The sequence below is a fragment of the Dermacentor andersoni genome, chromosome 4, assembly GCF_023375885.2.
Source record: "Dermacentor andersoni chromosome 4, qqDerAnde1_hic_scaffold, whole genome shotgun sequence".
Taxonomy (NCBI): Eukaryota; Metazoa; Arthropoda; class Arachnida; order Ixodida; family Ixodidae; genus Dermacentor; species Dermacentor andersoni.
Window position 1 is genome coordinate 83827471 of NC_092817.1, and position 26387 is coordinate 83853857.

The 26387-nt window shown below is 47.5% G+C and overlaps 1 protein-coding gene across 1 annotated transcript in view; it reads right to left on the reverse strand.

The window, feature by feature from the left end:
* CARPB (Carbonic anhydrase-related protein B) overlaps positions 1-26387 on the reverse strand; it is a 246824-nt gene that overhangs the window by 38182 nt on the left and 182255 nt on the right. Inside the window, exons 5-6 of the mRNA XM_050183355.2 lie at positions 18747-18848; positions 18193-18259 (exon numbers count right to left, since the gene is read on the reverse strand). Of these exons, the coding sequence (XP_050039312.1) occupies positions 18193-18259; positions 18747-18848 (169 nt within the window). The remainder of the gene's footprint in view (positions 1-18192; positions 18260-18746; positions 18849-26387) is intronic.

Below are 26387 nucleotides of genomic sequence, written 5' to 3' on the forward strand. Positions count from 1 at the left end.
TGGCGGCGATGCTCTCTAGATGTCGCTTCCACAGTCGCAACTGGTTGGCAAAACTTGCACTGCAGCTGGCCGTTCTTAACACCAAGTGACGTCCGACGCCGACATCGGATTTTTTGCTACACGGGGACGTTAACGCTACCGCGCTCTGTTTCCACTTCTGGAGAGGCTTTACTCCGAGATACTGTCGTTTCTGTCAGAGGAGTTGTTCGTTCTTGGGGAAGGCGAGCTCCATCGACAGTGGTCATGCCGTTTGCTGTCGGTGGCTGATGGACGCGTATGGCTTAATTTTCGACCAGCCTGGTTCTTGTAGCCAGGCCATCAAAAGTATTCACTGAATGTACATGTGTGTAGGTGCACGCCGCGATTTCTGTGTGCTCTCGTATGCGTGATAGTCTCTGTATATACGCATCTCACAACATCGTTACAAAACTACATTAAGTCACATGATCATTGTATATAACCATTGTGTACACTGTTTTTGTGTAATGTGACAATTAGTTTATGCGTAACCGTGCGTCTCCGTGGGTCTATGTGGTTACATGTTAGTGAATGTGGACTCGGACAATTCTTTCAAAACGTGCCCCGCATACAATGCTTAGTACTTCGCATATGTTACCGTCCTGGTGGAATCGTGCCGTCATTGTGGCTCAGTGTTCGTAACGTGTTTTGTTGACATAAACATTTCTCTAAATCACGTTAAAAACACTCGCTCGCTCGCCGCACACTCATGCACGTGCGCTGCGGCAACAGTTTGTCGCCGCGCTGCTGCGGGCCAGGTTCAACGCGCCGAACTATAGAGGGGGCAAATTTTCGGCCGATGCTGGCGTCGCCGGCGAGACGTGCCCGACTTTGCCTGGCACGCTGAAAACCCCGGACTATATCCATGCCTAAAGATTTGGCAGCTACGTATACGGCAGGCAATTTGCGAGTGAATGCCCCTAATAGAGATGTAAAATTTCATGAAATTTTGAGGGGCGTAAAAAAAGACGCAGGTTTCTTTCATGCTCTTTTCTTTTCAGGAAAACACGAAAAACTTATAACAGAGAACTGTGATGAGCGAACTCCGTAATCTTTATAATTGTTCTATCTTGTTCGTTTTACATTTTTTTTTCAATGGCTTGGCTAACGTTAGCTGGGACACATGGTATTTATCGCCCTGCAAAACGAGTAAATTATGTTCTTGCTTGTACTGTCCACACTGACCCGGCGCGTCAAAATTTTCATATAACTCAATGTTCGTCCCGCGCACCGAAGATTCCACGCGCATATGGGCCGCACGACCACTGGCTAACCTTTGTAATGACCCGGTATGTAAGCAGTAGCGAACGGCGAAGAGGCCTGTCCTATCCGAGCTCTTACTGATCAAAGCCGACGTAACCAAATAAATAAAGAAAAAAACCTTTGTGTTTATAAATTGACAAATTGTACCGAAACACCGCCGCATTAATCGGGCACGACATAGCCCTCGCGCGTGTGATCTCTTACAGCCTTTGTCGAGTTCAAATAAAGAAAATAAGAAATAACCAGTCGCCTGAGAGTGTCAGAAGCAGGCCAGTAGTCTCACGAGGAGACGTCAGCTGCGCTCGGTAGAGGCAGGGGTTCAATCAATTGTCTCTTCTTTGCGAGGCAGCGTTTAGGGTAAATGGAAGGAGATGTACTTTAAAAGGGTTTAAACGGCAGAGAGAAAAAAAATCAGGAAGAAGACGAGGGGGACTTGTTCCAGCTAAGCCCACACGCGCCGTATAGGGCCTCGAAATGGCCTGCAAGCAGGATCGAGAGGAAGCGCTGAGCCTTTTTTGATGGAGCCGCATATACTCCGTATATTGAGCGCGCACTGAATCTTCTGACGTTCGTAAAACCGTAGCGCGACTCACCGCTTGTCCCGTGAATCTCGATCAGGCAATTAGGAAGACGAGCAAGCTCCCGCTTCGCAGGGCTCCTTTGAACCATAAATCCGCCGGCACTGCAGATGACACGTAATCTTGGGCCCAGCAAGAGTGCATCAGTGCCTGCTTGCCGCTTGTTCTTGTTTAAGAAGCACGCATGTTTAAAATAATGAGCCTATTTCAGGCGCAGTTCCGCCCTCCCTCACGGAAAAAATAGTGCATGTTTAACCGAATCAGTCCTGTTGCGGCGCAACGTGAAAGCTATAGGGAAGGAATATGTTTAGAGCAGTTTGTAGGCTCCTGTCGTCGTTCTCAGAGCTATCACAAACGGAAAAAAAAATTATGTAATGCCAATACGTTGTAATGCTCTCTGGCGTTCACAATACACTGCATCAAACTGTTAGACGCGCTTGAGCTGCATCAGCGACTCATGTTTCATTCCTTTTTGTCCTTGGGGCATCGTTCTTCGTGGCAATAATAACAAGTAAATGGCCGAACGATGTCCGCGACAGCGCAAGCAAGCAACCGTCTCCTTGTTTAGTTTATCGCTATTAATAAAGTAGTCGTAAACCACAGATATAGCCAGGCTTTCGTACTCGTCAGGTTTTTGCACTCATCATCAGCAAAGAAAGCAAACTTTCTTTGCACGTTCACCTTCGTTTCGTGCTTAGCGTCGTTTCCTCGCCAAATACATTTAGGGCCACATATAGACGACTAGGGTCACTAGGTATATGATATGTCTGGCCTAGCAGGCAACTCGGGTCACGTGGTATATGAGTGAGTGAGTGAGTGAAGAAACATTATTGCAGGTCCGGCGAGGAAGCGAACTCGTCGCGCACCCAGCTAGTCCCATGTCGGGACCGGCTGGCCTAGCCCACTGGCCCGGTCGCGGGCACGCCGGAGAGCCAGGATTTGCTTTTTTAAAGCGGCGCTACGCAGAAGCGAGTCCCACTCCTCCTTGATGAACTTGGGGCATGTCGAGCCGCACTTCCAGAGCATGTGCGCTAAAGTGGAGGTCTGTCCGCAGGACGGGCTGGCGTCGTCGCGATACACGTCGGGGTAAGCGTCGTGGAGAACGGACAGTCACGGATATGTGCCGGTCTGTAGAAGTCTAAGCGGAATGGCTTGGGCCCTATTAAACTTGGGGTGAGGGGGTGGAAAGACCCTTGTAGACATGTAGAAGAATTTAATAACCTCGTTGTGGGGAGTAGCGGGAGCGTCCCTGTGGGCCGATTCTTGGCCACTCCCACAGAATGAATGTGCCACTGTCAGAAAAGTGCTATGAAGCCTTAAATATATTTGTATATGGGTCGTACTTCTCTATGCACGTGCACTTCTCGTTAGCATTCACAAAACGACAAGCATCATGCCGGAAAATCCGCAATTTAGGTCGAACTTTTTTTCAAAGAACCGCGCCAGGAAGTCTACCCCCGTCTTATATACCGGTCATGGCGAAAAAAAAATGCTATAGAAGTCTTGCAACATTGGGCAGCTTGGTTCTCTTGGTTGTCCTGTAGCCCCTGTTGCTTGGCATGGCAGTCTCTCTCTGGAGAGATGGTGCGCAAATCTTTTCAGAAATGCAGGATCAGCAACGCGCTGGACGGCACAGAGGACGATGCTCTGTGGGACGTTGGCAGCGAAAAGCATGTGTCATCCGACTGGAGTTCGGATGACTCGGATGACTCCGAGTAACAATCGCTAACTTAGTGGCCTTCTGGTATGTAGATGCTGCATACATAAGGGCGTCGTTTAACTGTAAATGAAAATAAAATGTCAGCGCGGTGCAGCTGGTTTTGTCGCACTTGTATCAATGTGTGTAGCGATACTTTTGCCATTCAGTGATTCCTTCTATTTTCATTTTTTTCTAGAACTAAAATTGGGAAGGGGGGGGGGGGCGGGGCTCGACATATATTCCGGTCCGACTTATATTCTGGTTTTTTATACGGTACATCGGCTTCGTCGTCGTGACGCGGACAGCTAACAGCTACAGGCGACGAGGCTGTGCTTGTGCCTTCGCTGCTACTGCTACCTCGCTATCTCGAAAAATCTACGCGTGATTTAGATTCCAATATTGCGTTGCGTCGGATACCCATGTTGTAATGCGTTAGCATTCTCTGGGCACTTCACGCACTTTCCGGGGGCTATCTATCCCTGTTTGTATGTTTGTTTGTATCACACCGTTTTCCCGCCTACCTGGGTCACTGGATAGTCCGTGGTCGAATGGGTAACGCATCGGCCTGCTGTGCTGAAGGAACAGGATGCAAAACCAACTATCGGAATAAGTTGGGCCACTGATTATGTAGAAATACGCACATACGTGCCGCTCTTCAACGAACCTCTTTTACGCTGACATGGTTCACTGTGGATGCGGGACTATGTTGGTACCACTGTTCGTAGAAACTCTGTGACACCGACTTGGAACACCTGGCATGTGCCACTTGATCTGCGCTGGTCTTCAATATAAACCTCTGTGATCCCAATTTGGGTGGCTGTGCCAGTAGGTCTGTGCCACCCTTCAATGAACGTCTTTGACGCCAACTTGATATTTGACACTGAGAATGTGCCGTTCTAAAGTGACGAAAAGTATCCCTTGAATGTCTGTGACGTCGAGCGGAACTGAACCGATGCCTAAAGGGTTCCTCAAGGTCAGCAACCCGACGCATTAGCAGGCTGCGCCACAAATGCGCTGGGTATGTGCCGCTCTTTAACGAACCTCCCGCCAACGTGAGTGTGTGTCACTGAGGGTGCGGTAAGCCGAGGAACAATCCTCAGCGTTCGCAGGCACCAATGCACCACGGCTCTCGGAGGCCACGCGCGTACTTTTCGGCGGTGCCACTAGATTGCGCAGCACGTCCAGAAAGAAGCGCGAGAGGGAAGCCCTGTTGCCGCACGACGCGTTCATCAGCGTTCACACGCGCCGACGCGCCATGCAATGTGGTAGCCACGCGAAATGACGCCGGGTGTTCTTAGGGAATCGCGAAAAAGGAGTCCCGCTGTAGTACACGCCTCATACTTAACTACTTTCGACCGTGGTAATACTTTGTGTCGTTATGTTGATTCACTGCTAACGCAATACCATCGACAGTCATCATGAGATGTCTTCTGTCGCAATTTTTGTTTCACCAATACTCTGAACATCACTTGCTTTTCTCGACCGCTGAGCAGTAAGCGCTCCTTCCAGAATAATGATATACCTGGTGTAGCAGGCATGATCAGGATGCCCACATCAACTTAAGGTTGGCTGTCACATGAGAACGTCACAGTATTCTACTCGCACATTCGTAAAGAAGTCTCAATGTCGCCAGAGGTAGCAATAGCAACATTCCCCGACCACGTATGGCTGCGCTGAAGTTCCTGAATGCTGTGTAGTCAACTATTCAAGTTAACAATTGATGAAGCGATCCTCCTACAAAAGTGTACTGAGTCTTTCTTATGTCTGCAAGCTAGGAAAATAAGTTGCTACTCTCTCGGAGAGTAACGAAGGCGCCACCGTACACGCCAGCCCCGAACACGACACAATGCCCCATGCGCAGTCAGGAACTGACCGTAAGTTAACGGCGGCCAGTGTGCTGAGAAAGCTCACTGCGCAAACGCATATCACAACGCGCGAGGCATGGTTTTATAGGATGGCGTAGCCATTGAGCAGGCGACTACACAGATAACTATCACGACGAAGAGCGGTACGGGCGCTTAGCATTGGTTGCCGCACGGCGCAAACATATGCAGTTACCCGTCGGCAGTATGCGGCAACCCACTGTCGCAAAAGAGGCACGTGGCAGTTAAATGTTCGACGAAGATTCGTCTGGTCAAGTAACACAGTGCAGGATGAATGGAACTAACTAAACCAAGTTGGATGAAAAAGGTCGAGCAATTACGGGCCCCTCGCATGGGCTACGAAAGGTTTAACCTCGTCAAAGTGGTTAGCTTTCACAGTGGACTAACCGCGATTTTCTTGCAACTGTGTAACCGTTATCTCGGGCCGGTCAAGAGAGCGCACTCTAGCATAGGCGTAAAAACCGTACGTTGGGAGGCTACCACCGTGGCTTGGCCGCGGCGTTTGCGACCAGAGGAGGCCGCAGACGCTGCACAGGGCTTTGAACTGGTTCTTGAGGAAGACACTGTGATAAGGGGAGCGTAACCCATAACACATAGCGCAACATCGTGCCGCAGCTATCCACCTCTCAAAGCATGCTAAACGTATTCTTCGATTGCAAGCGGGCTTGGTTATCCAAAACCGTCTTGCAAACGCGTAGTTCTTGTTGGTGGAGCCAGAAAAAACCGCCGTACTTCTCACATTCTCTCATTGAAAACCATCCTAAGACGCATGCTCAAAAGTTTTCCTAGAATAGGTCTGCTTCTTTAAAATCTCCTGCAAAGCTAAACAGCCGTAAACTCACTGTGACACTTGATTCTTAACGTAGGCGCTTTAAGGCAACGTCTATAAATCAAAGAAGAAATGCTACAGAGATTCTGAGAATTGTCTACGAATGCGGAAGCATTCATTGGCTCGGCTGCTACTTCGCTTTTGCTTAATTATTTAGCTAGCTTATGCATGTCTACCCACAGCTACCGATCTACTAATACACTAAAATAAAGATTATGTTAACTTGACCAATTACGCATTTACTTTGTAAATACATCGTGATCGAAACGCTGTCACAACTTTTTTTTTTTTTTTTGCTACACCACAGCTTTTTTTTCTCTTTTCCTTTTTTATCACGACCTTGACGTGGCGACGGCTACCTGATGTTTCTTTTCTAACGCTACCAATCATCTACTATTTTACTATTATAACGATTACATGCGTTAACTTGGCAAATTATGTATTTATTTAGCAGATAAAAGGCATCCTGGCACGGACAGATCTTCCTGTTGTAGTCACCAAAGAATGTTTATGTACGCTGTGGTCCATGGCTCGAATCTCGGTCAAAAGTATTTTTCTGTTGTTTTTTCTACTGCTACCAATCACGTACTATTATACTATTATAACAATTACACGTGTTAACTCGCCCACTTATGCATTTATCTTGCAGATAAAATGCGCCATGGGACAGACATATTTCGCTGGGGTACTCGGCAAAGAATGCTCACGCATTACTACAAAAAAATTGACTTTCACTCCTAATCGACGGAACGCTGTTGATTCGTCAACCCGTAGGTGAGCATGCGTCTTCACACAACCAATCAATATGGCTGTAATGAGTGCTCATGTGGGGCCTTTTCTGACATTTTAAAGCGTTAAGCTCTTTGATGCGAAATCGTCAAATCACCCATTGAGAGAAAAAACCGGCGGCGTCTGTACCAGCGAAAGTTCCCATTGGCTGCATCACCACGTTACGAGCGCGGCTGGCGCTGGCTCGCGCTTGCTGGCTCGCGCCTCGACGAAGCAGAGCGAACTTTCGAAAGGGACCACCTGCCGCCGCAGTATTGCGTGAGGGGAGAACGCCGCGACGCCACGTCAACCTGTGTGAAGTGATCTTAAAGAGAATGGAAGAGATAAGTGCAGTGCCGTAACTGTCTCTCACAGGAGGACACCTCAACAGCACTGCACGGGGAAAGGGGTGTGGGGAGAGGAAAGGAGAAGGCGGGAGGGGCCAACCCTCGTGTGCTCGGGTACGTGGTGTCGCAACGCACCAAACACCCGCTGAGGCAGGCGCCCCTGCGGGGAACCACGCCAACCACGTCAACCTCGATCTCGCAAGCCTGTGCTATCCGCGCGTTCCTCGCCCGCGCAAGTTCTTGCCTGCGTTCTACCTGAGCCTCGGTAAAGCGGCTGCAAAACACGCCAAGCGCTCAACGCGCTCCCTTGCCGGCGAGGAGTTCATAACTCGACAGACGGCTCAGAGGAGTTCATTTGGACATGAATGCTTTCGCATTCACAATTCGCAAAATGTACTTAGGTGTAGTCGAATTTCCTTCCTTTCTATGTTTTCTTTTTTTTGGGGGGGGCGGGGTGCACGGGGACTAAATGCGAGTTTCTTGAAACTGTCAAAGCGTATACGTAGATAGATCCCGAAGATGTGTAGTCTAACACATCAACAAGAACGTCAGTAAGAAGAGCGTTCTTTCATTTTTCCCCCTGACGGCTAGCGGTTTGACACGCTCATCGTTAAGAGGAAGCTTTAGCTCGGGTGCTCCTATCTAAATACATGTAAAAGGAGAATTCGTTTTTCTCGGCAACCACTGCACCAAATTTGACGGGGTTTGCTGCATTTAAAAGAAAACCTTAAAATCTGGTGACTGTTGGTTTCGAGTTTTCGATTTAGGTTGTCAAATTTTTATAAAAAATGGCAAAAATCGCAAATTTTCAGAAAACGAAACTATCAAGTTTACAACTCCGTAACTCAGCAAGAAAAAATGATATCGCAATTCTGTGAATTGTACCTGATAGCACATCTAAAGCGGACAAAATGGATATGTTACACATGAACCTCAAAAATGGAGTAATGTGTAACTACAACTTTTGCAGAACATTTGTAAACAACGTAACGAATTCACGTAAGATGTAAACTGACATATCAAATTTGTCCGCTTTGAATGGTCTAATGGATGCTGTTTACAGAATCGCGATATCTGTTTTTGATGCAGAGCTATTAGCTTCTAAACTTCGTGCTTCTATTTCTTTTCAAACGTCTGAATTTTTGAAAATCCTTTTAACAAAATTCAAGCCCTAAATCAAAATTCCGCTTCCAACAGTCACTAGAATTTAACTTTCTCTCTCAAATGCAACAAATTTCATTAAAATCGGTCCAGGGGTTATCTCAGAAAAACGTTTTTGCGTTTTTACATGTATTTGAATAGGCCGCGTCGGAGTTTGGCCCGAGCTAAAGCTTCCTCATAAGACGCTGCGCCACTGGTCGAAGACGCAGACACTGTCGTTTGATACGCCGCGTCTCTTTTCGCAGACGCTGCATGGAGTTCCAAACTAATCATTGAGGAAGTGACGCCCGAAGTACCGGTTGGCTCCCGCATCATGGGTAAGGCATGATGGTAAATGCAGTCCCATCCATAACACATAGCACAACATAGTGCCGGAAATATCCACCTCCCAAAGCATGGTAAACGTATTCTTTGATCGCAACCGGGGTGTGTTCTTCACCATACATACGTGGTACAGACCACGTACAATTTTGAAAACACGTACCTGAAGACGAAGCATTACTTCGAGTGGTCAGCGTAATGTCTAACAGGCATGCATACACATGTAACCTTTGAAAGACTGTGAACGAAGTGATGGTGTTTGGTAGGCGTAAACCTACGAGCATGACCAAACTACCGTGCCGAATACCGTCACATTCTGCGTCGTACTATACCTACTTATTGCACATCTCGTGTAGTAATCTCTGACATAAGTCCCTGCTTTCTGGGAGCCTGCCAGACATGCAGACTTCGTCCGTTGGCTCCTAGAATTATGCATATCTGGTGCGACCAGCATCACCAAGTCATTCTCCGTCGCCGTCTCCGTCGTCTCTGAAAAGTATCGTGGCGCATCGCGTTTTATGGCGCGCAGTTTTCTGGACCGCTACGTCGTAGCCCTCGAAAGTAGCCATACAAGGAGAGCGTTCGGGTTGTTGCCGTAGGGCGAACTTTGAAAACGGATGCGTAGCGAGCGAGCGAGCGCAGGGAGAGGAGGGGGGTCCGGATCGGCGGCGTGCGGCAGGTGGAGAAACCCGTGTACGCAGAAACCCCCTGCGCGCGTGGCAGCGGGCACTAACGAATCTTCCCGGCAGCTGCCACCGCGCCCATCGATCCGCGCACACGCGATCCGGCTTCATTAAAATTCACGCTACAGCACTGCCTCGAAACAGTTTAATACCTCATCCACGTAAGAGTTCCTCCTTGCGCTCGCCGTAGACTCCTCCTCGTGCATATCGAGAGCTTCTCGCGGCACTGACTGTGACCGAGACTTTGGAGACGCGTGGGCGGAACTGTCAGAAGGGTTAGAAGTGCGTGAAGGCGTGCCGCGTGCTGCCGAGCTGACAGCGGCTTTTATTTTTCTTGTTTGCTTTCGTCGGTATATTGGTCGTGATTTTGCAAACATGAGTTACGTGCTTGCTGCGGTGCATGCCCCCATACGCCGCTCGTTTGTCATTTCAAATAAAGATGCCACGCGGAGTAACCTAATCTTCAGTGTTGTGTGCTTCACTCTCTCTCTCTCTTTTCATTCCGTCGTGCTTATCGACGACGTGTCGTCTTCTTTTCTAACCGTAGCTTCAGGCAGTTATGCCTTACGAGCAAAAACAACACGTAACCTACGCAAACAGCAGAGATGGAGCCCAATGTAACGAGGTAGTTGAATTTCTTGATTGCGTTCAGCGTCACAAAGCGACACGCGGTCAGTGAGATACACCGTAATATATAGATGGCTCTGGATTAATTCGAAACCCTGGGTTTCCTTAAAGTGCGTTGAAAGCGTGGTACGCGAGCAATTTTTCGCATTCCGTCCTCATCGGAATGAGGGCGCGCCGTTTCCACGAATTTAACCCGCGGCCTTGTTGTCAGCAGCAGCGCTCCTGTAGGCACTGCAAACGCTGTTGCACACTGTTGTTGCATGCCTTGACGTCAAGTACATTGCGAACGCTTATGGCACCTGCAGATTTAGGAGACGTCTTGCACATCGCACGCTATATGGTCCTGTCGCGACATGAGAATATGTGTCGTCTTCTTCGTGTAATTCTTTCTTGCGAGACGAACGTAAACACACATTGCGGCGTACAAGCCTTGATTCTTTCTGCTTGTGCGTAACTAAACTTGTGTTCTCATTTATAGGGTCACAAGAATGTAGCACTCCCGCCACCCCAGTGCATCCCGACGCGAGATGCGCATAACCAGTGATTTGATATTCTTCAAGAATTTTACGTGGTTCCTCAGGTGTTTTCTTAGCACTGAACTTAACCTTGACCGCTCCAATACGAACTTCAGACGTGACGAACGAGCGGTATAGGCCTGACGAATACAACCCTGCTTTGATATTTATCCATTTCAGAAGTCTTTTCGCTTCAGCACTCTTGAAAGTGAGGTGGTCTTACATTATAAATAACTAACAGACACAGCCCCACAGATGACGACGATTAGAAAAAAAAAAAAGAAAACGACGCAATTTCAGAGTGAACCAGTAAAACGGTGAACAATAGAGGAACGACAGTCCAGGTAGCCCGCTGCAAAACGAGCAGCGGCTCTAACAAAACGCGAAAATAGCACAGACGAAGGGGGAAAAAAAGACAAATGTGGGGAGATTAAAAAAAAAAAGAAAGTGCCAGCCATATAAGAGTCGTATCACCCGCTGGAACAAACCTTAGCCGCAGATGGCGCTGACAGCAGGCTGAATTGTGAGGCCCCCGCCATTGAAGGCTTAAACTTGATCGGCCACATCTCTCTCACGCCGTTTCCTTCGGGCCGCTCTTGCGCAGCCGCTCAGTATAGCTGGCAGGCGGCTAGACATGTCAGAGCGCGCAGCTGTTGTTGTCTTCAGCTTCTCGCATGGAGAATGCTTTGCCGAGATAAATGCGTCGCTGTTTCTCTGTCCCCGATATTATTTGACATGAAAACGAAGGAATGATTCCTGTCAGAAGTCCTGTAAGGCTGGCAGGGCTGTGCTGCGCAAACAATACCCATGACTAGTTATTTGTTTAGTTAAGAATGAGAAACACGCGCGCACGCGGGTGTTTCTCTCTCTCTCTCTCTCTCACACACACACACACACACACACACACACACATACACACACACACGCACACACACACACACACACACACACACACACACACACACACACACACACACACACACACACACACACACACACACACACACACGTTCTAGAAGTGCTCGAGAAGAGTACTGCTAGAATATTGATTGCCGTTAATATTTTCCTTGAACTAGAATGACATCAATGTTCCTGGTAGGGTCCTTAATATGGCAAAGGAGGAAGAGGAGGAGAGGAGATGGGCCTTGAGCTAATATAACAACATTTCATAAAATATGTAGTAATAAAAAAGCTGTAATATCAAGTTACAGCGTACTCTACTACCGTGATCAGATTCTATCGTCAAACTGACGCAACTGCCGCGCGCCGTCTGTTTTGCACTTTGAGCCGACTTATCAGACGAATAATTACATCATAGTAATAGTTCATGCGTTATCATTAGCATAAACTGAACGAGTCGAGCGTAACTGCAGCTGCGTGAACAATCAAGCCGCCGGAGGGGAGACTTGGTGGTAAATCAAATTCACGAACGCGCACCACACGTCGGTTCCATCGAGCGGGGCGCATTAATATCCGGCAATCGAACGAAGCAAACACGTCGTCAGACGACGCCTTCGCGGCAGCTCTAGATCGCCGCCGATTTCGAAGCGCGCCTTCGGGAAGCGCGCTCCGAATGGTGAAGATCTCCGAGCAGACTCTAACTGAGGACTGACGAGAAATGAAAAGAAAGAAGTGACGCGTCTGCTCCGTATCCTTCCATCCTATAAAAGATAGGATGGAAGGATACGGGGATGCAGATGAGGGAAATGGTGTTGCTCATAACGCTGTATGCTCATCTTGGCTATATGCTTGCAATGTTCTGACTCACAAGTACGAGGCACCACTGCTGGAGTTATCAAGCTGTGGAACAGAACGAAAAGAGGCGGCTTTCTGTTAATTCATCTAAGGAGTCAACTGACAGCAGGGGTAAAAAAAGGCAGCGACGATGTTCGTCTTCTCCTCTATTTCGTCTGTTGGCGTTTCGTTCTCAAGATGCAGAAACGGCGTTATTTATCCGAAATCTGCTTTCGCAAGCTTGGACACGCGTAAGAGGTGCTCGTGATTGGCTAGTTTGCCTAGATGCGCAAGGCAGTCGAGATAGACGACGACATCGGCTTTCAGGACGCCGGTCGCTTTTTAGCGGTTTTGTACGCTTTCGAACAGCTTCGCGAGTGTAGTGGGTCTCGAACCTGGCTGGCACCACTTCCAACGTTGCTTCTACGTTGAGTCAACGTTGCTCTGTTTTACTGAAACAGCGAGAGCATGCATACTACGCCTGCAGAAAAGCGCGCTCCCGACGCAGGAACAAAGGGCATTTGTTTGAAAGTTGGGAGGCGGTGCCCCTATCGGCGGCTGACGGAAACAGGGGTGGCGCGCACGCGGCGTCCGCGGGCCTTTGCGTGTGTTTTGTCTGTGCGCTTGTGCGGAGTTGCTTTTTGTGTCCGGAGGGAGGACGGACGCCCGGGCGTTAGCGAGTCGTCATAAATCAGGACAGCACGCGTCGTGCCTCAGCGCTGGGACACAGCGCAGCCCCTTCCAGCGCTGGCAGCGGCGAGTCATTTCTTCGCACCCGGGCCCTCGTGTCAACAGATTAGTCCGCGCTACCGAGGACCCGCGGATCGCACCACCCCGCAATTTCTCGTTCGTTTTATTTCGTTTTTCGTTTTCTTCTGTTCTCTGCCTTCTTGTCACAGAGTTAAATTATTTTTCTCTTTTATATCCACCATCTTTTTTACGCCTCTGCAAGTCGTGCTGGCAACAGCGCGAATTGCCGGATGAAGTTGAGTGGAAGTTGTATTTCTCTGCGCTGTCTGCACTTATCGGTGGTTTTCTGTCACCGCTTCCGCCGTGAGGACAAGCGGATTTTTGGTGTTTTTCATATTAAGTTGTAAATGTAACAGAACGTTTTAAGTGAAGACTGATCTGGCGCTTTTACTTTGCAGACACAGGAGTCTTGGAAGTGTTCTCCTCAGATCGCCCGACAATTGGCCTCATGATGCCTTACTTGAGGACGGCGATGTGTCAGGTCTACTAAAAGCACATTAACCGCAACATTATTTGTGCATACCACAACATCATTCTCGGCGACTTACATTGTCGCCATTGTTTGCTAATGTGTTTTAGCCCATGAATTACTTTTTGAAAGCCTCACGCTGACAATGACGTGTGGCAGTGGATGGTTAGTTAGTTAATTCGGGTGTTGTGGCGCAAAAGCGGGCAGCAGATGGTGACGCACGGCTGACGTACGGCAATGTTCACCCAAATAATATTCTTTTGTAGGGAGGGGTGACTGGACTTTATAGAAATGCCAAGGTGAGTCAAACATATTGTTGCATGCATGTTGTCCCATGTTTGATCTGCCACGTGTCCAACAAAGCACTGGCAAAATACAACCGAATTTGTTTTGTGGATGGATGGATGGATGGATGGATGGATGATTGATTGATTGATTGATTGATTGATTGATTGATTGATTGATTGATTGATTGATTGATTGATTGATTGATTGAAAGGGAAACAGTTTACAGATATATGTCTGGTAGGGAATAACTGATTGATACGACTGAGTTTTAACGCCAACTAAATGATTTTAATTTTAGGGATACCGACGTTTCAAAGGGCGGACCGGCTCCTTCGGGGGTGAGGTCGATACAGTTCCTGCTGGCTCTACCGACCTCACCCCTGATGCAGAAGTCGGTGCGACTTCGAGACGTCGGGAACACAAAAATTAATGTCTTTTGGCTGGTGTCAAAATTCATACCTATAAATCAAATATGGATCTCATTTAAAACAAGCGCGCTCTTTCATTGTTATTACTTTTCCCCAAGGTCAGTGTAGCCCGGAGAGAAGTAGACGAGCTCTCGTAAGTGAGAACGCGTGCACGTGGTTGTCCTTTTAAAGTGACGCTAAAAAATACTTTAGTTTCCTTTAGATAGGGACATTTCTCATTTCGTCCTGTAGGTGCTATATAGATGGGGTTCCGGAGGTTTGAAGGCTTTTCCAGAAGGCATAGGTCCGTCCAATGGATATATTGAAGAAGAGCAGTTCAAATATTGACCGCGGTAAGATATTCGTGGCCGTCCGCGAAAGCTGCCTTGAGTGCCTGCGTCTGGTTGTGGCTCGCTAAGAAGCGTTCACCAGAGCTGGCTTCTCTGCAATAAGAGACGATGTGAGGAGAAGCCAGCCTCACGCAATCCAGATAGATAGATAGATAGATAGATAGATAGATAGATAGATAGATAGATAGATAGATAGATAGATAGATAGATAGATTCAGAACATTATTAATGAGTGACCAGCCCTCATAAGAGCTCTGAGTCACAGGCACTAGATTAATACCGAGAGACCACAGCGTCATTACCGCAGCGTGCATATGTAGAGTGTTCCATCATGCACCAAGAGTTAAAAATATGGAAATTCGATGTAGCCGAACAGAACCAAGGTAATGTTGTTTGCCGTCACATGGAGATACTCAGATTATTTCTTGCATTCCGCCTAATTACATAATTAATCTTAAGTAATTAATCAACTTCTCAAATATTATACTTAGATGAAACGTTTCGATTATAAACTTGCAGAGCAACAGCAAAAACTCCCGACAGAGCTTTCTGTTCCTCAGTACTTGCTAAATAAATGTGTTTTTTCCGAACGTGAAAGTAGCGTGCGAATACACACAAAGTGCCTCGAGCGGCCAGTCGCGCGGCAATTTTTCCGTGTATTCGCGGGATTCTTTCACGCTCGGAAAAATACTCTTATGTAGCACGCATAGATCAACAGAAAGTTGTATCAGGAGGTTTTCATGTTGATGTACAATTTTCTCATTGATATATTTTTATCTATTCATAATACGCGCATTGCAGAAGTTGATTAATTGATTAAGAAAGCCACGTAATTAGCGGAATGCAAAAAAAAACAATCTGAATATTTCCAAGCGACAGCAAACAAGATTACTTTGGTTCTGTCCAGCTACGTGGCAGTTGCATATTTTGAAATGTCGATGCGTGATACTTGGGGCACCCTGTATTTGCACAGCCGCACTCTATTCTTTTTTTATCGTGAAGCATTGACGATGATATAACACGTGTGGCAAGCGAATCCCAAAAGAAGATCATAGAAACAAGAACGTAGAAAAGTATTGAATATCTGATGGAACGATCACTGACAAGGTCTTCGTAGCCACATTCTCGACTCGATCTCAATGCGTGGCGGCAGTGTCGGCATTGCACATATGGATGGTAGCGTCCCTTCTTTACGAATGTGACAAGACGCAGAAATGTCTGAGACATTGGACGATTTGTCGTGGCACGCGACATCATAAGAGTGCGTCATTCTTTTTATCGTTGTGAATTTAAAACGGGCGGCGTAAACAGCGCTGGCTTACGAGCTTAATATTTGCCGCGAGAGAATTACCCAATTTTACGAACGCTTTGAAAATATATAGAAGAAAAACTATTATTTACTTCCCACGACGCACTTTGACGAACTTCAGCACAAAGAACGAGCAAGTTCGCTCGCAGCGTCTTGCTGCCACAAGTCAGATATCGCGGGTTTGCTGCAAAGCTGCCACTTAGCGTAAGTTCGTGTCCGAGCGTTATTTTTCCCGAACACCAAACTACCATCAGGAGGTATTCATTTCGTTTGAAATACTTATTGAGAAATTAAATTAGGCTGTGAAATCAAGCGTCCCGAAACCGTGCCGTTGGCTGTGTGTGACGTCGTCGTGACGGGCATCGGATCAATTTTCGGCCCGCTGCGGTTTGACATGCACACGATGCACGGTACACGAGAGTTCTCGCATTGCGTTCTAGTCACAATGCAACCGCCACGAATGAAGTCGAACCCGCGCCCTCGTGCTCAGAAGTGCAACACTTAGGCCACTGAGTAACCGCGGCGGGTTGGATACGAACGAAAGATAGTTGCTAAAAAAATTCGTCTGCCCTTCCATTCTGTGAAGAAGGACGAGCAGCGAAGCTGCGGTGTGCTTTACATCAATCGACGCATCTATGTATATATATATACGTGTTATTATTATTATTATTATTATTATTATTATTATTATTATTACGATTAGAAGGTCGTCTTACGATCACGATTAGAAGGTCGCTTAGAAGGCGCAACCACAACACACAACGCCCACTGGTGGCAACAGTGTGTATATAAACGCAGGTGGCCGCTAAACCGAGCCTCTACGCGAGCGACGACATGCGTTGACCGGTGCGCAGCTTCAAAGGATTGCACGAAACAAAACATGTTTGCTTGTAATTTCCCATTGAGCATACTTCCTAGTTAATTAGGCGAATGAAACTTGAAAGGACTAGAGATTTATTCTAAGGGACAAGCATGGAGCTGTCTGTTTCCCTCCCGTAGAGGCTCATGTGCTGTACAGCAGACGGTAATTCCACAATATTTGCAACTTCACTGTGAACTACGCAATTATGAAAAGCAGATGAAACCCGGCACGATGTCAGAGATGTCTTAGCGGATAATTGTCATATAGTTTGTTTTGCGATAGTTTCGATAAAACAATTGTTACAGCCGTTTTCAGCAGCCATACTCCCTCCGCAGACAGCCATGTATTGACAGCAGAAGGGAACGTTTACAATCTCACTGTGAACTAATTATGACAAGTAAATGAAACTCAGCTTAATCATACAGTCGTTTAAGCGGTCCATCTCAGTATAATATTTTTCCGAGATACCTTCGTTAGATTGAGAGCTACACAGCATTCGCGAGAAACTGGAGACCAAAACATTTTCGTGTCGACGCGACGCATAGGCGGACGGACATCGACCGCCGCCGGAGGGTATAGCTATGCACAGCTTCGTGGAAAAAAAAAAAATTTGACAGCACATCATATCGCTGCTGTAGGGCGCCTTTGCTTCTCTGCAGGTTGATGATGATGTCGTTTTTTGCGAACTTTCAAAGGTGAGAAACAAATTTCAAGCCACGGCCTTTCACGCGAGGGAGCTTCGTCCTGTGCTGGAACGCTTATCACACGATACTTACGCAGATACGCTGCGGACGTAAACAAGACCGGCATCCAGTTTCTCATTCGTCGCCGGCTTGAATCGCCGCCCGGCCCGCTTATATACACGTTATCGCGGAGATCAGCCAGACGGTTGGCACGAATGGCGTATGATCGTGCATTGTGTAGGCACCGCAGTAAGGAAAGGTTGCATTGTAACTGCTGCAGTCCTCCGAGTGAAATGCGATAGCCTAATAGAAATACTGCTTTCTTTTTCACAGTCGATCACATAAATTATGGAAAGTGCAAGGTGGCGTTCGGTTAAACTGAGCGTCCGTTTCGATGGTTCTATTTCGTACGGCGCCGGTGGTTACACTTGCACCAGACAATCTCTTCGGCTCACGCACCGACTCACACTTCAATTCATGATTCAGTTGTAACCAAGTTTCAGACACGCGAAGACCAAGAGAAAGAACAGAACTTCACTGAAACCATTCGTGTGGAGTCATTTTCTATCATTTTTTTTTCGTTGTGCGTCTAGCAATCTATACAACATGCAGTACGCAACAAGTCACCTTCTACACTCTTCAGCTCACCTCTGTAGGTTATCCGATGAAGCTGGCCCGTCAGGACTCGTAGTTCGGAATGCGACAAGTCGCCAAGCTGTAAATGCAAAACGCGCGGACGACAATTTTAGGTTACAATGGTAAAGTCCAGTTCTTGAAAACTAGCAGCGAGCACATACGTTCCCCTATAGCAAGTCGGATACGACTATGTAATGCTACAACGGAGACCCTTCTTCTAAAAAGGCTTTATTACCCCTGCGACGCTTGCAAGTTCTAAAATGTGTCTAATATCGGTGCTGCTTTCGAAGAAGGCCTCCGTGTACAATTTTTTCTACTCGACTGCATGAGCAAGAGCGCAAAAAAAAGTTTAAAATTAGTTTTATTCTAAATGCTTTTCATGCAAAAGCCTGCTTATTTGATGGCATGTAAAGCGATCATAAATCGATTCTCAGAGCTGCTGCTGCTGCTGCTTGACTTTTAGTGAAGTTCGGCCGCTATTGCGGCTCGTCAAGAACGCGGAGACAGCCGCTCCCAGTTTCAGAAACCAGGCACGCTTGCGTGGTGAGACGTGCGGAAAAACGTACCTGGAGCAAGATGGAGATCCCGACAAGGCCCTCACTCCTTCGTAGCTCCACGGCTTCGGACATGTTGGCGTACAAGTCCGAGTTGTAGCCAAAAATCTGCAACTGCGATAAAAAAAAAGAAAGATAAATTATAAGCCTGAATGCTTGGTTAGAACTGGCACAGGGATAATCGCCGTTAAAGTCTACAGTGTTTCGTGCTTTGCTGCGTTCGCATTTGATTCAACCTTACTAATACGAAAGCTTTGATGTCCGTCCGTCCGTCCGTCCGTCCGTCCGTCCGTCCGTCTGTCTGTCTGTCTGTCTGTCTGTCTGTCTGTCTGTCTGTCTGTCTGTCTGTCTGTCTGTCTGTCTGCCCGTCCGTCCGTCCGTCCGTCCGTCCGTCCGTCCGTCCGTCCGTCCGTCCGTCCGTCCGTCCGTCCGTCCGTCCGTCCGTCCGTCCGTCCGTCCGTCCGTCCGTCCGTCCGTCCGTCCGTCCGTCCGTCCGTCCGTCCGTCCGTCTGTCTGTCTGTCTGTCTGTCTGTCTGTCTGTCTGTCTGTCTGTCTGTCTGTCTGTCTGTCTGTCTGTCTGTCTGTCTGTCTGTCTGTCTGTCTGTCTGTCTGTCTGTCTGTCTGTCTGTCTGTCTGTCTGTCTGTCTGTCTGTCTGTCTGTCTGTCTGTCTGTCTGTCTGTCTGTCTGTCTGTCTGTCTGTCTGTCTGTCTGTCTGTCTGTCTGTCTGTCTGTCTGTCTGTCTGTCTGTCTGTCTGTCTGTCTGTCTGTCTGTCTGTCTGTCTGTCTGTCTGTCTGTCTGTCTGTCTGTCTGTCTGTCTGTCTGTCTGTCTGTCTGTCTGTCTGTCTGTCTGTCTGTCTGTCTGTCTGTCTGTCTGTCTGTCTGTCTGTCTGTCTGTCTGTCTGTCTGTCTGTCTGTCTGTCTGTCTGTCTGTCTGTCTGTCTGTCTGTCTGTCTGTCTGTCTGTCTGTCTGTCTGTCTGTCTGTCTGTCTGTCTGTCTGTCTGTCTGTCTGTCTGTCTGTCTGTCTGTCTGTCTGTCTGTCTGTCTGTCTGTCTGTCTGTCTGTCTGTCTGTCTGTCTGTCTGTCTGTCTGTCTGTCTGTCTGTCTGTCTGTCTGTCTGTCTGTCTGTCTGTCTGTCTGTCTGTCTGTCTGTCTGTCTGTCTGTCTGTCTGTCTGTCTGTCTGTCTGTCTGTCTGTCTGTCTGTCTGTCTGTCTGTCTGTCTGTCCGTCTGTCTGTCCGTCCGTCCGTCCGTCCGTCCGTCCGTCCGTCCGTCCGTCCGTCCGTCCGTCCGTCCGTCCGTCCGTCCGTCCGTCCGTCCGTCCGTCCGTCCGTCCGTCCGTCCGTCCGTCCGTCCGTCCGTCCGTCCGTCCGTCCGTCCGTCCGTCCGCCCGCCCGCCCGCCCGCCCGCCTTCTGAGAGCCCGGCATGCACGAGGGCCCGGCCAGCCATGCACTCTCTGCATGCATGGCTGGCCTGCGCTTTAGCGGTCGCGCAATCTGCGCAGTAACCGGCGCGACAAACATACAGAAATGAAACGAGTCTCTCAGAAAGAGAGGCACAACTGCGGACAAGGCGATCGAGGTTAGAGAAAGCCTTGCTGCCCGTGTCCCTTAGTCAAATAAATGCGCCGGGTCTCGAAGAAAGAAGTAGTCCCAGTGTGATGCCTTTCCCTTTTCGGAAGCGCGAGCGGTTTCTTCGGTGGATTCCGGCGGCGAACCAACGATCTCCGATAATCGAAGCTGGCGCCCCGCGGCAGGCAACCACACATCTCTTCACGGTCGCTGCGGCGGCGTGCCCAGACACCGAAGCGTCGCGCCGATTCGCCGCGTTCAATCAACTTTGATCCCGCGCACACGGGGTAAATGCGTAACGCCGATCTCGGTCGCTCCCTCGTGGCCAGGGTGAACCTTTCAATGGAGCCCTGTCATCGTCCAAAAGGAAGAATCATGTATGGGCGTTGGCTGAGGAGGCTGTGTGAGCTAGCTTTTGGGTTGCAATAAATGCTCAATACCGGAATAGGATAGAAGCGACTGAAGACGAGAAGTTTCTGCGTTTGAAAAATCAGATCATGGGATTTAATGCTTTTATTGTTGTTCTTTTATTTATTTACAGTAAGCAATATACAAAGCTCACTGCAGAGGCAGGGGCTAAAGGCGATCAAGCCTGACAAAGGTCCCTGTCCCTCCGCAGTTTGTGGCAGCTCACACGATTTGAGTTCAACAAAGTAAAAAAAAAGGATTGCAGTACATCAGTTTCAGGAAAATGGACAACTAGCAACTTGCAAGAGTACACATAACAAATCACATAAACAAGAGAAAAATTTGCATAACATCTTTAAATAATCATACAAAAGAGGACGCGCACGCCATAATATATAGCTACACAAAATAAATTCCAAATAATTTGAAACTTAGAATGCATGAGGATACAATGAAATTATATTATACATGGAAACACTCAGAATACTAATTCTTGAATGATTTAAGCATTGGTCGAGGCATGAAAATCCACAATTTAATGTTGATACTGTATACATGTGGTAATTAATAAGTTCTCTGCTTGTTCTTTAAATGCAGCACTACTAGCTTTAAAGTTCAATCTATCTGCAAGGATATTCAAAACATGATGTGTCTGGTACGCAGCACTTTGTTTTCCGTAATTGGTTCTTAGTTTTGGTGCTCGTATCGTTTGTTCTCGTAAACAGTAGTATGGTTTTTCGATGTGGCTTTGTTCATATAATTTATTTTGTTGAATTACTTGGAGGAATTTAATATAGTACAACTGATCAACCCTGAGCATGGAAGGTTTTATGAACAGTGGAGCAGTTGGCAGGTCTTGTAATATTCCCCTGTACTTTTCGAAACAGCGCGATATTTTCTTCTGCACAGTAATAAGTCTATGGTAATTTTTTTGCGATGTTGTTCCCCAGACTAATATCCCATAAATTACCTTAGAATGAAAGAGTGCATAGTACATATTTAGTTTTAACCTTAATGGGATTAAGTGTACTGTTTTTTGAAAACAACCAACTATTCGCGTTAATGCGGTAATCAGGTGTTTTACATGTGTATTCCAGTTTAATTCCTCTTGAAACCACACACCAAGAAATTTTTCTTCCCTAATGTGTGTAATACAATTTCCTTCAAATGTGACACGTATTTTACTTATAGGCTTGTAAATAGATAGGAATATCATATAGGTTTTTTTTTTGGCATTTAAGCGTAGCTTATTTTGCCTTAACCATTCTGAAAGATGCCCTAAATACTTATATACACTGACTTCAAGTGACGTTAAATTGTCTGATGAAATGAAAACGTTTGTATCATCAGCGTACAAAATAAGTTAGGGGAATCAGGAATTTCTACAATATCATTTATATAAGCAAGGAACAATAGGGGCCCAAATATGGACCCTTGGGGGACTCCTTGGTTTAACTTTATCTTTTTAGACATTGTGCTATTAATTTGCACGAATTGATAGCGATCGTCAAGGTAACTTTTGAAGAGTTGAAGTGCGACTCCACGCACTCCATATCTCGACGATTTCTGAATTAATAGTTGGAGTTGTATGGAGTCAAATGCTTTTTGAAGATCAAGAAAGAGCCCAAGAGTGTATTTTTTCTTTTCCATATGGTCGATTATCTTGTCCTTGATATATAATAGAGCTTGTTCCGTTGACTTACCTTTTTGAAATCCATATCGACTCTGTTTTATTTGATGTTTATCAAAAAAGGATGCAAGTCTATTGTAAATTACCCCTTCAAATATTTTTGATATTTTTGGAAGCACAGATATTGGTTGATAATTTGCTAAACTATTGATATCACCACTTTTATGTACTGCAGTGACTTTTGCCACCTTTAACTGTTCTGGAAATACACCGGCAGTGAGGCTGAGGTTGATAATATAGGCCAACACATCACATATCAATGGTGATATCAATTTCAACTCAGCAGAACCTATTTCATCAATCCCTTAAGTTCCATAGCAGGCGTTGAGGGACACCGTAGTGGCGGAGACAGTAATTTAGACCACGTAAGATTCTTTAACGCGCACCCAAGTCCACGTACACAAACGTCTTATGCCTTCGGCCTCCGCCGTAATGTAGCCGCCGCGGTCGGGAAACCAGAAGTGTGAGCGTTCTGTTGTAAAAATAAGCTGACGGTGATGCAATTTTTTTTTTTCACTTTTACAATAGAGCGAGGGCGGGGAGTTGGGGGAGTCAAATTTTCATACGCGTATACTTCTCGCAAAGGTACTCGTTTTTTTTTCATGAAGTTCACCTCACTCTAACTAATATTTAACCAGCTCTTCAAACTTATATTTCATGCGGACCAATTCCTCAATATCCCCGAAACGAACACTTTCTAACTTATTCCAACTTTTGTCTAGGCCTGTACGTAAGAATTAGCAAATTTTTGTGCAAATCGAAAGCCTGTGGCGGCATGCGGAAGTATCATAAACACAAGTGAGCACCAAGGGCCAAGAGTTTATCTTATACTTGCTATTTGGTCTTCCTCTGGTCCTTCGTCAGTACGCGCAAAGGGGGTATTCTTTAAGTGTCAACCTAGTGGACGTGTCCATTTCATCTGCTGCTGAAGTGCTGATTGGCTTGGGCGCCTGTCTCCTCTTCATGGGTATCCCCGCCCGGACAACCAGAACTTCAGCAGCTGACGAAGTGGACACGTCCACTAGATGAACACTTCCAGAATACACCCCCCCCCCCAACCCCCGTAAACTGAGCAGGAACAATGAAATCACGTAAAAACACGCACGCACACACGAATATATGCACAAACGCGCGCGCACTGGTATAACATTGTTGGCGTCTCTCTGAAGGAAGGAAGGAAAGAGAAAAGCAGAAGGCAGGGAGGCTAACCAGAATAACGTCCGGTTGGCTACCCTACATCGGGGGAATGGGAAAGGGGAAAACAAAGATCACAGGGAGAGAGAGGAGGGAAAAAACGACGGAAATTAGCGGTGAGTTCGCTGACGGTAATTCAGAATAACAGTAATTCTAACAGTAATTGCACTAATAGTCACAGACGTTCACAGAAGCCCGTCGTCCTCAAGAAGCACAAAAGTGCCTCCACCGCTTTATGGGCCGACGAGCAATGGGGGCGGTGTTGCAGCAGTCTCTTTGAAAGCGGCTCGATTCGGTCGATTCCTAAAACTATCTCGAGGTGCATCGCTTTATTCACGATGGACGCGGTCCAGACGCAGGAAGGTGAGAGAGGATGTCGCGAAAACGCTGCTCGCGATCGCGTCCCGCCAGCGACGACACGGAGAAGCCGCACGCAGACGAGGCGAGCGCAGCGGCCACGCCAGCGCCGCACTGCCAGACGCAGCGCTACATCGCGCGTCTCGCCAGCTCTGTCAAGAAAATGATTTCCCCTCGTCCCTCCCCCGCTCGCAACCCGTCTTCTTATCGGCAGGCTCTCTTTGTTTTCGTTACAGCTCGACCGGGCGGGCGCCGCCGTGTTACTTTGCCGCTTTCAAACTAGAAGCCCCTGAAAGAAAGGCCATGGTTCCCTCCAGACAAGTCTGATGGAAACCCAACCAACCAGAAAGAAAATGAATAAACGAAGTAAGGCTGCAGACACGTACACATACATATATAGGTGCCAGGCCTCGCACTGTGTATGTGTGTGTCTGGGGGGGGGGGGGGGCAAGGAGGCTGCGGCAGCGGCCCGTCGTTCACTCTTCCTTTTTTTTTTTTTTTGCTTCGGCTGCTGGTGGTGTTGGCCGAGGTGGCGCTATACTGCTGCAGACGTCAATAAAAGATTTCGCTAGATGAACCAACAGAAAGTGAGAAAGCAGAAGAAGAAGATGTGAGGGTGGAACCGGTGGCAGAAAGGCTCACAAGAGTAAGACAATGGTGCGTTGAAATCGGTTCTCCCGCGCAGCTGCCAAGCTGCCGCGGCCGGCGATGTGTTTTAAAAAAGGACGGGCTTGCGCGACGCTCCTCTTGCGCGAGAAAGAGAGTAAGGAAATAAAGAGGGAAATGGGGTAAAGCAGGAGCGAGAGACAAATAAAGAGAGGAGACAGGCTGGTGGGGGTGGTGGTGGCGGCTGGCGATCGAACGCGGGGGCCTGGCTCTTATTTTGTGAATCCAGGGTGAAAGGACGCAACATGTCAGACGTCTTGAATCGGCGCCAAGAAAACAGGGACGACGACACGTTGCCCGTCTGCTGCCGCCCTTTGTCTCGCTCCGAGGAAAGGAACGAACCATTTCGTTGTCGCCTCGTCCTCACCCTCCCCAACTTCGTCGCACCCTCCGCGTGGCTCGGGAGCTCATCGCGCGGAGGTGTCCGGTGCGGAGCCGAAACCCGTTCGCAGCGCTGAAAACGAGCAGGAGTGGGCGCGATACTGTTGAAAGTTCGTCTGCTTGCGAACTGCATTGAGTGTTTCCTTTCGCTCGCTCCTTCTTTTTTGTTCTTCTGTGCCAGTCCTATAGGAAACGTAGTCGGGCAAACAACGTTTTTCAGCGGATACTCAAACGTTCGTTTAAACTGAGTGCCATGCACTTAGAGCGATTTGCCCCTTCGTAACTTTTTTCATCGTGAGTTTCGGGAGATTTGTGCAGTAAGACATCTATCGCGAGTTCGTTTCTCACACGAGAAAGAGACGAGCTCTTCTGAACTGAAGCAGCGGCTTGGAAGGCTGAGAAAAGAGAGTTCAATCTGCAACGCTGTCTTCCCAGGGTGGGGGCAGCAGTCGGAACGACCACGACGTAAGCAGCTGTCATCAGGAGCGGCCATTTGCCGTCGTCCGGCACAGAATTTGTGGCTGGCAGAATTTCACTACATTCTTTATTTCTGTTCACTGCCAATGGAAATAGCGCTAAGCCAATCTGATTATTTCGATGGTCGCCGACGTCATTCGGACGACATCTCATTGCAACCGTGCTCACCTATGTAGAGTAACATGGCGATGTGTGGAGAGCGTACGACAATGACGGCGATGCCGGCTTTGACATACAAATTAGTCACTTAATCATGCGTAACAGGTGTAATTTCAACGAGTGACAGCGGATGGGAAAATCAGAACAAATACCATATAAGCCACGCCCATGCTATCGCGCGAGAGCATATCAGCATTACTCAGTTACGCTTAACATGATGAACATTCAACATGAAGCCATACGACGACAGCTAGACGGAAGAAATGCCCCAAAAATGTTTGCGTTCTCAGCGTGACTGCGTTGAACAATTTAGGGTATTTATATGAGTGAAACCTATGCATCGGCCGTAAGCATAGCCTTGCCAAAATGCCCTGATGAATTTCCAAAATTTTCAGAGCAAAGCAATAATTATAAAGGTCACGCCATGTGCAATTATGCTCATTAAAAAGTTTTACTCGTTACATATAAAATATTTTATATCGTACTTTTATTGTTTTAATTAGTCCCGTTTGTTACACGCAAGCTCATACGCTAATCGTTTACTAATCGTAAATCATAACTAATCATAAACTAATCGTTTACTCGCTCCACAAATCATCCATTCTCATTATTAGTCGCTCGCTCGCCCGCTCACTAACTCCCTCCACTACTCGCTCCCTCACTGCACTCACCCATGGCACTCACTCACTCACTCACTCACTCACTCACTCACTCACTCACTCACTCACTCACTCACTCACTCACTCACTC